The sequence below is a fragment of the Gymnodraco acuticeps genome, unplaced genomic scaffold, assembly GCF_902827175.1.
Source record: "Gymnodraco acuticeps unplaced genomic scaffold, fGymAcu1.1, whole genome shotgun sequence".
Classification (NCBI taxonomy): Eukaryota; Metazoa; Chordata; class Actinopteri; order Perciformes; family Bathydraconidae; genus Gymnodraco; species Gymnodraco acuticeps.
In genome coordinates, this window is record NW_022990981.1 from 1,642,163 (window position 1) to 1,655,827 (window position 13,665).

General features: G+C 40.8%; 1 protein-coding gene across 1 annotated transcript in view; it reads left to right on the forward strand.

Moving 5' to 3' along the window:
• The window catches only part of tgfbr3 (transforming growth factor, beta receptor III), an 84,814-nt gene that overhangs the window by 52,528 nt on the left and 18,621 nt on the right, over positions 1-13,665 (forward strand). Inside the window, exons 5-12 of the mRNA XM_034235640.1 lie at positions 812-995; positions 4,170-4,332; positions 4,745-4,892; positions 6,687-6,876; positions 7,206-7,477; positions 9,318-9,473; positions 11,264-11,413; positions 13,157-13,342. Coding sequence (XP_034091531.1) covers positions 812-995; positions 4,170-4,332; positions 4,745-4,892; positions 6,687-6,876; positions 7,206-7,477; positions 9,318-9,473; positions 11,264-11,413; positions 13,157-13,342 — 1,449 coding nt within the window. The remainder of the gene's footprint in view (positions 1-811; positions 996-4,169; positions 4,333-4,744; positions 4,893-6,686; positions 6,877-7,205; positions 7,478-9,317; positions 9,474-11,263; positions 11,414-13,156; positions 13,343-13,665) is intronic.

Below are 13,665 nucleotides of genomic sequence, written 5' to 3' on the forward strand. Positions count from 1 at the left end.
CCAGTTTCCCTGTTCAACGCAAATTAGCACGTCCTTTATATTTTAAGAATTCTACCTTACTCAAGTTATGTTAAAATGTTTGATACGGTTTCTTCCTCATTTTTGAATTTGTTATGACATCCATTACTTTTATCACTGTATTACAAAGTGTTGTATGATGTGCAAACAATTATTGTCTTTTGAACATTAGTTTTTTATGCTTGCACTCTAACGAGCCTGTGCCTCAGATGTTATGTTATGTATTACCTGGTTTGAGTGTGTGCCCAACTACCGTCCTTCTTGTCAGTCAGTCTGTCAGTGTCAAGTTTTTTTGTTTTCTCTGTTATCCCCTTGTGGCCATTTTAAAGCAGAACTACACATTTGTGATGACGCACTACAACACAGTACAAGGTGTAAACACCGGAAACCAGACAGCATATTGTGTTGAAGAACATGTGTAAAAATACACAGAGCATATTTGTAGAAGCTTTGAAATAACAGAAAGGATTGAGCGTGTAGGATGGGTTTCACCAATGTTTAGAGAGCAGGTTTAATTTTGGAAAGGCTGAGCTCTTTTTTTCTCAGTCTGCCTGCAGGTTCTTCTTCTTCTGTTCACTTTTTATGAGCATATTCTTCTCAAGAGGGAGTTGGATTTTTGAGTGTTAAAACGTTAAGTGAAAAAATGAATATTTGATGCATTAACTAAATGAACTAAAGATGGATGCTGGACATCACCAACGCTGAAAAGAAAACCTATTACAGTGTATATCTCCTCTTTTTTGGCATGTTCTGCCTTTGTCCTCTTACACTCTTGTGTTTTCCTCTCTTCAAGGTATCTGAGGGTTCAGAGGTCCACTTCCAGCCTGGAAACTTCTCTCTTTCCTGCCAGATCCAGAAGGAGGCATTTTCCCATGGCAATGAGCATCTCCTGAACTGGGCCCAGAAGAAGTACAGAGCCGTCACCTCTTTCTCTGAGCTCAGGATGACTCAAGACATCTACATCAAAGTCGGAGAAGGTACTAGATTCCCAAAATTCCCAACATAGCTGTATGCCTCAAGGCACGCCCCCCCCATTCCCCTTCAGCTCCCATAACTTTACTTAGCTTTGTGTTTGAACCCTGGCTAGAGGTTCACATGCACTGCTCTGGGAAAATAATTTCCTTCCCTCAACGGGCTACCTGTGGTACTTCTGAGCTGAGCTGCTTACAGCCACATGCACTATTGGACCTCAGATATATACAGAAAGGGCATGGACTATGTATTTGAGTATTCTGGCATCAGGTCATTTCATGCAGTGTCACTCTAGAGCAGGGGTTCCCAAAGTGGGGGTCACAAGACCCCGAGTGGGGGTCGCGAGATGATTACAAAATAAAAATGGAAAATTAATTTTTTTTAAATTATTATTAATAATAATGGGTGCATAGACATTTTTCAGGGGCGGACTGGCCATCTGTATGATTTCCCCGCAGCGAGGCTCCCCCGTTGACTAGCGCAGTGTTTCTCAAACTTGTTCATACCAAGGACACTTAACCAATAAAAAAACACTCACGGACCACCTAACTCCACACATATCCAAAAATCAATAGGCCTGCTTACCACTGCAACAGTATATAACAGCCTAATAATGACAGCTTAACCTTCTCTACTGTATATCGCCTCGTTCACACAATAAATCAACGATACAAATACAACTACAGATTATATAAACATTTAGTTCAAATGCGATTTAAAATGCTCACAAGTTTTACACCTCTTATGAAATGTAGACTACATTTATTACGGAGTTTATGTCCGAGCCAACAGACTCACAGATCGTTGGCTACTGAGAGATATGCAAAATACACCTCATACGACACAAACCTCCGCTGTGGATTTTCAAAACAAAATACAGTAAAACTATGGTCGCAGGCCCAAGTTTAACTCTCTGAGGTCTAAGCCATATTTTCACATTTTAGGCTCGACTGGGCTTTTTTTTGTAAAAATGCTATTAAAACATGAACCTTGGTGACCATCGGGCTGGCCTGCATGGTCTGCCTACAAAACTCAAATGTAAAAACGTTTATGCAGCCCCAACAACAGCCTCTGATTCATCAACAGACTTCATGCAATGCTTCATTGGATGCATATATTAGATAATAATCTCTATCTCACTCCTAACAGACAAAACCTAGATACGACGGTTTAATTAATATTATTATTATTATTAACCAATGCCTATGTATATACACTGATGGAGTTTTCTGGTTAACAGACAAAAGTTATATTTACATTTTTTGTTTTCCCACAACAAATTGCATTTATCTTTGTGGTCTAAAACACTTGATGAATGCAATGGCTTCCTATTAAGACACTAGCAAGGCAGATCTGGGGATATTTTTAATCATGCAATATGTATGTCCATGTTGGATGATCTTCTTCTTGAGTGCCTTTGTGGGAGCATTGCTACACTTATGTACATGCTACTGCTACTAACTGTCCAGCACCACAAAGAAAGAAACCCACATCAGGACTGAAGCATTTCAACTTCTTATTTCTGAGTGGCTTGAGGAAGCACTGCAGGATTCTGAGCTGTGAGTGATCTTCACACATGTTAGAACCGTTGACTTTCAATTCTTCATCCTCTACTGGCCGGTCCATACGGTGAACAGACAGCACGTCCAACCTCCCAATGCATCAGCTCTCAGACAGGACATCTTGTTTTTAATGAGCATCCTTCACCACATGGAAATAAAACAACTCATGTCTGGAAATAAATAATAAATAATGGCTCCTCTACTGCCGGTGATAGGTTCTCTCTCAGTGTTGTTGGTTGCTGTGGAGAGCAGAGTGGTTGCTCAGCCTGCGAGCATTTGGCTTATGTCATTAGGGGCTGTGGTTTTGGCAAAAGCTCAGAGTGCCATGATGTTTACTCCGAGTAAAGAGCTGTAGATTTCCACTCCTTCACATCGTTAGTAGTGTTTCATGAAGATGGACACATTCTCACTGTGCTTTCCTAACCATTCCCGTACTCAAGGTCTCCCTTTAGCTCTTTCAAGAGTCACAAGGGTTCCGGAAAGGAAGGTGCCAGCCTTCAGTTTACACTTCGTCCAATAAGTCTGTTTGCCAAATAAGGAAGCAGCTGTCTTGTGTTTTATCTGACTGCTGAGAAGGGTGTAACTTTTTATGACCTAAAAGTACTTTCTTAGCAGTTAACCCATTTTTCGAAGAGCAGTGAAAGTGGAGAAAAAACACGTTTGATCAAATCTGTATATGAATAACTTTGTCCTGTTATTGTACAGGAACTAGGGTTGAAAAAACGTTGTTTAGTTTTCCCATGTAAAAACCAAAAGAGAAATGTCCCTGTTGATAAGAAGAGGTCATGCCAACCAGAGCACGCCCAACCCATCCAACACAGAGCCGGACTGGGAACATGATTCAGGACGGGAAAACATCAACCATGGCCAATCTCCACACATTCTAACAGACCTTTAAAGTGTTTTTCGTTTTACTGTTGATACCAGTTACAATATGTCTTATCTTTAACTGCTTCAGAAAACAACATAGTTAAAAAAACAAAGTGTCTTCAGTTTTCTATATTTAATTGAGGTTTCATAATAAAAGCTACATAAATATTTATATATATATAATAATTTGCACACACATATTTTTGTCAGGCTTTCTTGAGGGCCTTCCTACTCAAATAAAAGAGTAATAAGGTTTTTGCCAATGTAGTATTAAGGCCTACTGTACCAGAACCTTAGGGAACACGGAAAAACTACAGGCTGCATTTTCATTAAAAAAATGTGAGTGTAGCTGTGGTGAGGGAATAACCCAATACATTTTTCAAGTGCAGCAGAATCCCAATCTGCTGTTTGAGGGATTATATTTGGCTTGCTTTGATTTACCCATTATATTTAGCATTTTGTAGCACTTGTTAATTGTCATGTCTAGTTGTTGCTAGTACAATGATAACCAGCGCTGCAGGACTGTGTGGTGAGGTTAGCATGGAGACTGTTCAAACATCCACCCTACTGAAGTCTCCTAGGCAGAGCACTGAAATCTCCCAGAAGCACGGCTGCTGTTATGTAGCTGACCCCGGCTCTGACCTTCCTGTGGTGTGGGGTAACAAAAAGCTGTATTTCTCCTTTGGGGGATCATTATAGCCTCACAGAACCCGCAACCAGTAACATAAACAACCCTTTCTCTTTCAGATCCACTGTTTTCTGACACTTGCAAGATTGATACCAAGTTCCTGTCTCTGAACTACCTGGGCGGCTACGTGGAGCCACAGACATCAAAGGGTTGTGTGCTGTCTGGACCCGACAAAGACCAAGAGGTCCACATCATTGAGCTGCAAGCCCCCAACTCCAGCAGGTGAGCGGCCGGAGCCAAGAAAACATGTAGTCATAGTTTATTTTCGAGGTCAAGATGCTCTCACTAATCTCCATGGAGTTTGTTTTGGATGGAAAGTCAGTTTGGGGGTTACTGTTCACTTAGTGGAGGTTTGTTTTTTGAGAGATATTTCAAAAGTGGGTCTCAAAGTTCATGTTGCCAGATAATATCCTCACTCCCCATTGGAGTGATTATTCCAAAGACGCAAAGCAAATCTGGGAATAACTGCGCTGTATTTCACTGCAATGCTTTCTGGTCTGTGTTGCATATGTCTGCGTTTTTTTATGGGATTGCATCCAGGTTTTTAATGAGTTGGCCAGACACAGAAGGCGTGATAACACTTTGTGGATCTAAACGTCCAAATATCTTCCCCTCTCTCCCTGCTTCTCTGCAGTGCTTTCCAGGTGGATGTCATAGTGGATCTACGGCCTCTGGAGGACGATCCCCCGCTGCATCGTAACGTCATCTTGCTGCTCAAGTGCGCCAAGTCCGTGAACTGGGTCATCAAGGCCCACAGCGTGATCGGAAACCTGGTTGTAGTGGTAAGCATGAAAAACAGACAGCTTTCCATTCAGGAACATCTTTTTTTATTCCTTCACAGACATCAACACTGAGATTTGTGTTATCAAACATCACAGTGGCTCACAAGTCATGTCCCAGACAGAAATGTCATCACTTTACACCAGTTCCCAAAGAACGTGTCACACCAGAATGTGTGTTGAATTGGCGCCGGGTCCCCGCTGCAGGGGGGGGGGATAACAGGTTAGGAGGAACTGTGAAATAACATTGTGGCAGCTCCAGGATGTCATCACATTGAGAGAGCCAGGAGTGGGAGGTGGTGGGAGCATCACATATTTTTAGAGCCAAAGCTACTGCAGCACTTGAGATGCACAAAGCTGCTTCCCATCACCATCAGTCACAATGTGAAATATGAGCAGTTCTCTTCAGGCGTTTTCTTAAGCTGCTAGCTGTTAGGACCTCCTCGCCACACACAAATAACAAACACTGGCTTATTTCTGAAGTATATCAGAGTGCCCTTTTCTTAGGACTATAGTTTTACACATAACAGAGCTGAGTTTACAGATTTGATATTAAATCTTCATTAGTGTCTCTTAGAACCCTTAGGAACTATAAGAATATGACACCTATGTACACTTTGGAAGTACAGTTTAACTGTACATCATCTTGATGGAGAATTGGCAGTTTTCCAAGCTCTGTATTTGCTCCAGGGCTGAAATGTTGAACATTTTCTTTCTCCGGAGTGAAATAAGAAATCAGTGCAATAAAACTGAAAGAGACTCACTAATGTTGGGCATTTCTCAAAATATTTCCTTTTTCGGTATTTACGGTATGATTTGCTGTGCTGATTTCAGTGGAGCTGTGTGAGGGGTTCTGTGTCTCCTCACTGTGTAACGCTGATGCTTCTGCAGGGCTGTTGCAGCCATGACACAGCACTTTTACCAGGCACGGTGTGTTTGTACAGCTGCCTGGTCACTGCTGTATAGTGTGTCTGTCAGCTCGTGTGAGTGTGATACCAGGTCAAAGCCTGCGGTACGTTCATCAGCACAAAGCAATTGTTATGCATTAAGCAGAAGTTTCAGGGATAGTTCTGATAGACAATAGCAAACATATTTAAGCCACCTAGAAAAAGGCACATTTAATAACCTAATTAATTTGAACTCACAGAACACTGGATTTGCTCATCTATCACTGGCTCAATCGGCTTGTTTCTCCTATTTTTTTACTTTTGTACTTTTAAGGGTTAGTTCGGATTTACCAAAGTCAGACAATGACAACAAATACATTCGTTTTACTTCTGCTTTGTAGCTGCCACACATTATTATCATCAGTGTTAAACCAAAGCAGAATGGTCTTTCTAAAACACAAAACACATTTTTGTTGCCAAATTCCTGACAGTTTGAATTTGACTTGACATCAGTGGTACACAGGATGCTGTGCTTGCGCAACCAGTGTTTGGGATTGTGTCAACTATTTATGTGATATGATAGCCTCGTAAAACTGAGGCCTTGCTTCTGTCACACAACGGGTTCTCTTCAGAGTTGCTTAAGAGACTTGAATGTGTGGGAAAGGTCTGAATCAGAGCAGGAGACACATTTTATGGGGGAAACTCACATGTTGGTTTCTCAGCATTGATTGAGCGGTGACACGCCCATTACCTCACACTTGACACAGAATGAGAACAGGACTGAACTTGAAGTTTAACATCTCTGGAACAGTAAACTATGTCTTTTGTTTCCTGAATATTTTAAAGGAGCTTATGCAAATGTTGTCTTTTTCTACAAGATAAATAACACCTCTGCTTTTCTTTTTCACAGGCCTCTGATACCGTGAGTGTTAGTTTCAATACACAAAAAGTGATGCAGGTGTCAAAATCCCCGAAGGAGAACTTGCCATCGGGTTCACAAGCCTTGATCAATTGGGCGGGGGACCATGGCTGCGGTCCTGTCACATCTTACACCAGCACTCCCGTTGCTAACCACTTCACTATCCGACTTAGAGAGAGAGGTAAAAAAAAACATCCTCTCAATTTAATTCTACTGAAGCGCAGAAACAGAAATAATGGAACGGAAACGTCGATTTTAATTAAATATGCTATGTAAAAGATTTCACATAACTGTATTAGGTAAGCAATTATAAGTTTAGTTGAAAAAGTAGGTTCAACTTAATATTATTGCTTTCAACTAACCTAATACATTTATGAGAAATGTGTTGACATAATCGTTTTTCCAGTGAAGCTTGACTAATATGCGCATACATACATTTTAGCAGCTGATGCAATTTCTTCATAACTAATATAATATATATAATAACTTATTACAATTTGTGATTTACAGATGTGGTGGATCCTCTGGAGAGCATGTTGCCTCCAGAGCTCTCCATCCTGCGTGACGCCAGTCCTCATGCGAGGTCGGGAGCTGCTTCCCGGCGCTCCAGCCTGCCCTTCCACTTCCCCCCGCCTCAGTCCGACGGCCTGCCCCCCTCCATCGATGAGCGGCCTTGGGAGAACGGAGAGCCCGAGGACCATCATGAATTTCTGAACGTGGGCCTCAGCGTGCAGTGTGAGGCCACGAGGATGGTGGTCAGCATCGAAAAAGAAAGCCTGCAAGTGAGTGGAGAGCAAGATTTCATCCATTATGGACCCCTCTGCCTAGAAACGTACAGAGCTAAAGTAATGGTTATTTGGAATAGTTTCATTGAATTGGGGTTCAATCCAGGAGGCATCATTTCATATATATTTAACGTTTACCAAAAATAAAAATGTCCACATCTTTCATACAGACACACACCAGGGTTTCCGCTAGGATTTTTTCTCGCCGGTCAAATGTCCGAACAGAATTTATTTTACCGGACAAATTTGAAACTTACCGGTCATGTTTCAATAATAATAATAAGAGTTGTGTAGCAGAGTTTCCGTTAGCAGGTAATTACCGGACTATGACCGGATATGCTGAGGTTTAAAACTCAGTTAATGGGGCTCATTTTTATATTGCTTCAGTTTATAATCGTTACAGATCGAAAAATTCAGATTCATTTTTCAATAAATGATTCCACAAACAACAAACAACATCATTATTACATTCAAAGAAACTACTTGTTGTAGCCTAGATGAAGTACATTATTCAAAAGTTTACATTAATTTAAGAAGAATAACACGGGAGAAACGGATCCTCTCTTTTCCCCTCTCTCCTGACAGCCCGTCAGTTTCTCATGCAGCGCACTAAACAGTGGGCGGGGCTTCAGGTGATTATGGAGCAGCTGATCTGATCTCTCTCTCACGTCCGTCCGGTTATACTTCACTCACATTTATGTCCATATCGATCAGATCCAGCTCTCCTGATCGGCCTTTATAGAGAGCACCGATCAAACTATTAACAGTGAATATTGGCCGATAATGACCGGCGGGCAATCGATAGGAGCATCGGACATTTTGACCGGCAAGTTTTGAATTTACCGGTTTTTATTACATTTTACCAGCTAAAAACCGGTAATTACCGGCTAACGGAAACCCTGACACACACATACATACCATTTCTTTATAGCATATAAGTTAACGTGGTAGAGATAAAGAAAATATTAGCTATCAAATATGTGCATTACTTAGTTGTTAAATAAATACATTTTCTGTCAATCATCAAACAGATTAAGCAACATGATCTTAGAGTAAAGAAGCAAACAGTTAAGATATGTTCCCCTCTCATGTTAAATAGACAAAAACAACAGTTCATTTGGTATATTCAATGCGTGATAATGCTTTATTCCAGCAAAGAACAAAACCAATGAAATATTTTGTTTCCCAACCACACTTAATCCAGTGTCATCGGTGATTTGAAATGCCTTTCAAGTCGCACATCTGAAAATGTTTCATGGTCCGATCAATCACATTTGCTTTTGGGTGTTTTGTTTGCACATTTCTGCTCTTACGACACAGACTTGATGTGACAAGATGAACAGAAAACAACAAACAATGGAGAACAGAACACCCAAAGAGAACTGCAGTGTCCAGACCAATTAGGGCTCTGAATGGATCGATGATTCATGTGTGGGCTTTGAGCTGCAGAGATCAGGTTAGCCTGCTGATTGAGAAAAACCTGATATCAGGTCACCAAATGTAAAGTAAAAATAACTAGCATTAATGACAATGTTGTCATTGTTCTATTACTTTGTATTTAAGTGACCACATCCCTGACATTGAAGCTGGCTTCCCAACATTTGGCGTCTGAACACGGGCCTGCGCAGTTAGCCCACATCACAGAATGGAAACTGGCATACACTGTAATTAGGAGAAGCTGGGGCTGGAGCTAGACCACCTTGTGGGATTTGTTTATTCCTGGGAACCAAAGTCTCACACAACCACTTTGCCTTTTTTAACATTTTATTATGAAAATGAGTTAGTAAAAGTTGTTTTGATCTTTACTCAATGTTGCCATTTTTGTATGTTTCCTCAGGCGAATGGGTTTGCTCATGCCAACCTCACGCTCCAAGATCCAGCATGCAAAGCAACAGTGAATGCCACCCACTACACCCTGGAAACTCCTCTGACTGGCTGCCTGACCACTGTATATCCCATGCAGGGCAGCCCAATGGCCCTCCACATCAACTCTGTGAGTACAATACCCATTATTACATGTTAGTCTACAGCAAGTCATGTCAACAAAGCTGCTTAACCTTAACCATGGAAATTGGCTGCCCGGTTATAATGTACAAACAAACTCAGTGTTTTTAAAGGCATAATGAGTAGGATTTCCCCCAATAAACTGTGTATAGACTTATATAAAAAGAATCCCTCTCAATCCTCATTTCCCACTAGAAGTGTTTGTTGGCATTTGCAGAGACCATGCTCTCTGTGTTTGTGACATTTCAGGGTGTCAACCTCCATAAAGACGTATTGATTTGGTCCCACATAGTAAGCACGCATCCAAGAGAAAGCTTAGAAAATGGCAAAAACATGCAATTTTCTAAGCTTATACGCGTTGAATAAACTCAAATATAGGAAGGCAAGTCCAATATTCACTCATTTGAAATGCTGTGTTTACTAAAACATGGTCATACTTTTTTTACTTTAACATTTTAACTGAAATTCAAATGTGTTTTTGCCAACCATAACAACCGACTTGTTTATTTTAAGAAAAACATGTTCTGCACTAATGGAAATACCCTTCATATTTTATCTCCATTTTGGTGCAGTATTTGTGTGGGTGGACATCAAAAACACAGGCAGTTATCCAGCCCTGCAGGGGCCACATTTTTGAGCTATTATTTGACTACGCCAACTGGCTAACTGGCTTACTAGGTTGAAACCGTTTATGAGTAAAAGCTAGTTAGCATAGCAGGCCAGCTTCCATATTTTCAAATTAAACAAAGAAGTCATAAACCACTGCTGATACATAACTGTATTCACTATATGGACTGGTTGGAAAACAATGTGTTTAAGCCACTAGCATCACAGAAGTTGACAACATATTTCCCAATAACGTCAGCTATCAGACATCAACAGCTAATAGGAAATATCCTCTCTGACCCTTGAAGCTTAAACACTTTTTCCACAAACTGTTAAAACCTTTTTTTTAATGAATACATACAAGCAATATGACACAATTATGAGCACATTGTCATGTCATGGGTACCAGTGTGAGAACAGTCTCACAGCCCCAGTTGTCTTCATTATTGTGGAATGCATTCACTCAGTGCATTTGTTCTAACAAGCAAGGATGAATCACTTCCTCCCTAACCTTTTGAGATCTTTTGTGGAGGACATTTGGAACAACACATTTTCTGTCCGATGCAGAAGGAAAACCTGGGCACAAGTCCAAGGTCGTCTTTTGTGTTTGCACTTGGATGCAGGGATCTCCTCTGACCTCCAGTCAAATGAGACTCAACTTCATTGTGTAGATACCCACACTTCGGAGATCATCTGCTTTGGCTGTTGTTTCTTCTGTCCTTTGACAAGTTGATTTACTTCAGCAGTGGCACCAAAGGCAGTTCAACTAACTCATTTGGTGCAGACTCAAGGAAAACACTGTTGGTGTCACAGAGATTGTCCTCTCACATAATTAAATCTGACTTTTCTTAGAGAAGCATGTCCTCATGTCAGACCCCTGACATTCTTCTGCTCTACAGAGAAATGAAAGTATGTTCTATGTTTTTGTCCAGGATGAGTCCCAGTGCTGAAACCACAGGACATTCCCACATTTTAAATCCAAATGATTGGTTTCAGAATGTTTTGGCAACCTCCTCTCCAATAGTCAAATCTCCATGCCTGTGGCTTAGTGAACACTCGGACTTAAGCAACACTTCTCACAACTGGATGTGTTTAAAATAAATGTGAAAATCTGGAAAGGATTTATGTTTCACTCACTAACTGATGTGGCTTTGCCCCCTCTGTGGATTGCAGGTTCTGATAAGTCATGCTGAGACCAAGGATGGGAGTGGTGGTCCGCTGGATTATGAGGATCTACAAGCAGGAGACATGCTGTTCCCAAGAGACCCGGTGGAGTTAAACAGAAGGTTTACGGAACCCACAGAGCACCAGTCCGTCATCGGGGTAAGACAGCAGAACCATTGTGGTTCTGTCTCTGTGAGAACTGCAACAGGGAGAGAGTTGATATACAAGACCATCTACTGTACATCTCTATGTAGTTCATGCAGAGTGGGAATAAACCCCCTTGCTGCATGTAAAAACTCATCTGGCTCTTACAATCTGTCTTTCTTTCCATGATGTCTGTTTTATGAACTTGATCTGACTTTCTCCATTTTGAAGTTTCTCCATCTATCCTCTACCGACTTATTTTCCTTTGTCTAATCCATTCCCAGTGTCATACTTATTGTTCTTGTCTATAGAGTATCTCTTGGGTTCTTTCTCCATTTCCTGATCCATTCTAAATGGATAGTTAGCATAGTTTGAAGTGGGGGTTTATGCATAGTTTGTGTTAACTATAGTAAATGGAGGTCAACTTGCCCCCCTGTTTGGAGAAACAGACAGGAGTTACAGGACAGAAGCTAAAGTGAGTGGTTTGGAGCGAATCACATTTTAGACACCTACACAAATCCTGTATCAGTTTAAGTTTACGCTATATTAAGAATGTTTTCACCACTTTGCATTGCTGTCTGACAGCCCAATTAAAAAAAGATCTGACGCTGTTATCTATGCTCTCTTCAAAGCCAGACCTCTTTGATAAAAAATGTGCACACTTGGACATAAAAGGGACTCTTAAGGCTTGTATACGTTTAAAATAAGAATCCTTTTACTTCATCTCTGAAATACACAAGCACATCACTGCCTTGGGCATACACTCGACACGTTCTAATAAGTGATGTCTCTGTCCAAACATTTGTTCACATTCTCCAACTTAGATAAACATAAAATACCAAAGGTCTGCTCACAATTAACCCGATAACACACTAACTGACACTCTTCAGCACACAGAAACAACTCACTATTTGGTTACAGGTTATAATACTAAAGACATTAGCCCAATTTAGCTAGCCGGTGACGCACTGTGACGAAGAAGAATTGGGAGGGATGAAAGAAGAAGAATATGGAGAGATGAAACCCCTCTTTAACGGTCACACATGCAGAGCACACAGCACACACAGCACACACAGTGAAATGTGTTCTCTACTTTTAACCCATCCTAGTACCAGGAGTCTAGTACTAGGAGCAGTGGGCAGCTATTGCACAGCATACATGACATGTTTGACATTTAACTGTTAAATTATGATAATATACGATATAAATATTGATGCATTACCGCTAGTTTCTTTTAACACTTTTATACGTCTTTTCATCACTTGAGCATACCTGGAACACACCAACACAAGCACATCATTGCACATGGCTGCACTCACTCGGCAAGGTCTAATAAGTGATGCCTTTACCTTCCCCGAGCTGCTCTATCTGCCTGTGTGAGCTTTAATATCAAAATATTTAAAATAAACCATTTGGTGAATTATTATGTATTCTATTTTATTTTCTGCAGCTAAATACCATTAGCTGCTTCTCCTGTTCACAGCAGAACATTGCATGATCCTGTCTGTTATTCCAAACTGGGGGCCTGCCAACATTATAAATAACATTATTTATTTTATTTAAACAATACAAAATAAACTTTGTTTGATTGATTATATACAGTCATCTATTGTATATATATTTCACAATGGATAAGTACCTCTACTATTTCACAACGTCAGAACTCCCTCTTTAATGTGGTCAAACACTGGCACACTGAAATCAGACGTCAGATCCATGCTGATATTTCCGTTGGCTTTCGTCTCTTTCTCCTCCCAGTTCAATTGCACGTACAGAAAGAACCAGGAAAGTTCGGCAACTCTTCCCAGGATTGTACCGGGACCAGGGAGGCACCCAGTGAGCAACATGACATTTAAAATGGAGTTGTACAACAAACTGCCGATCCACAACCCCTCACGCCAGGCCTTCTACACTGTTTCACAAAAGCAGCAAGTCTTTGTGGAGGTACGTGTTGCATTGTAATAAAAGGACTATTCTATATATTGTGTCCTTGCCGTTCAGCTCTTCCTTCTTTCATCCATTAGTTTCTGCCATGTCAGTTTCTATTTGATCTTGTTAGGTCTTAAAACCAAACTCTCACTTTCAACCCCCTAATAGTATTTGTATCTCCTCTCTACGTGTCTCCATATCCTGTCTGTCTCAGGATCCTCATTCCACAGCAGTAATAATAGAGGTCATACTCTGGAGTCCTTTGACAAGAGGATTTATGCTGATATCAGTGGGAGGTGCTTTACTGACAGAGCCAGCTGGTTACAAAGGGTCTTTCT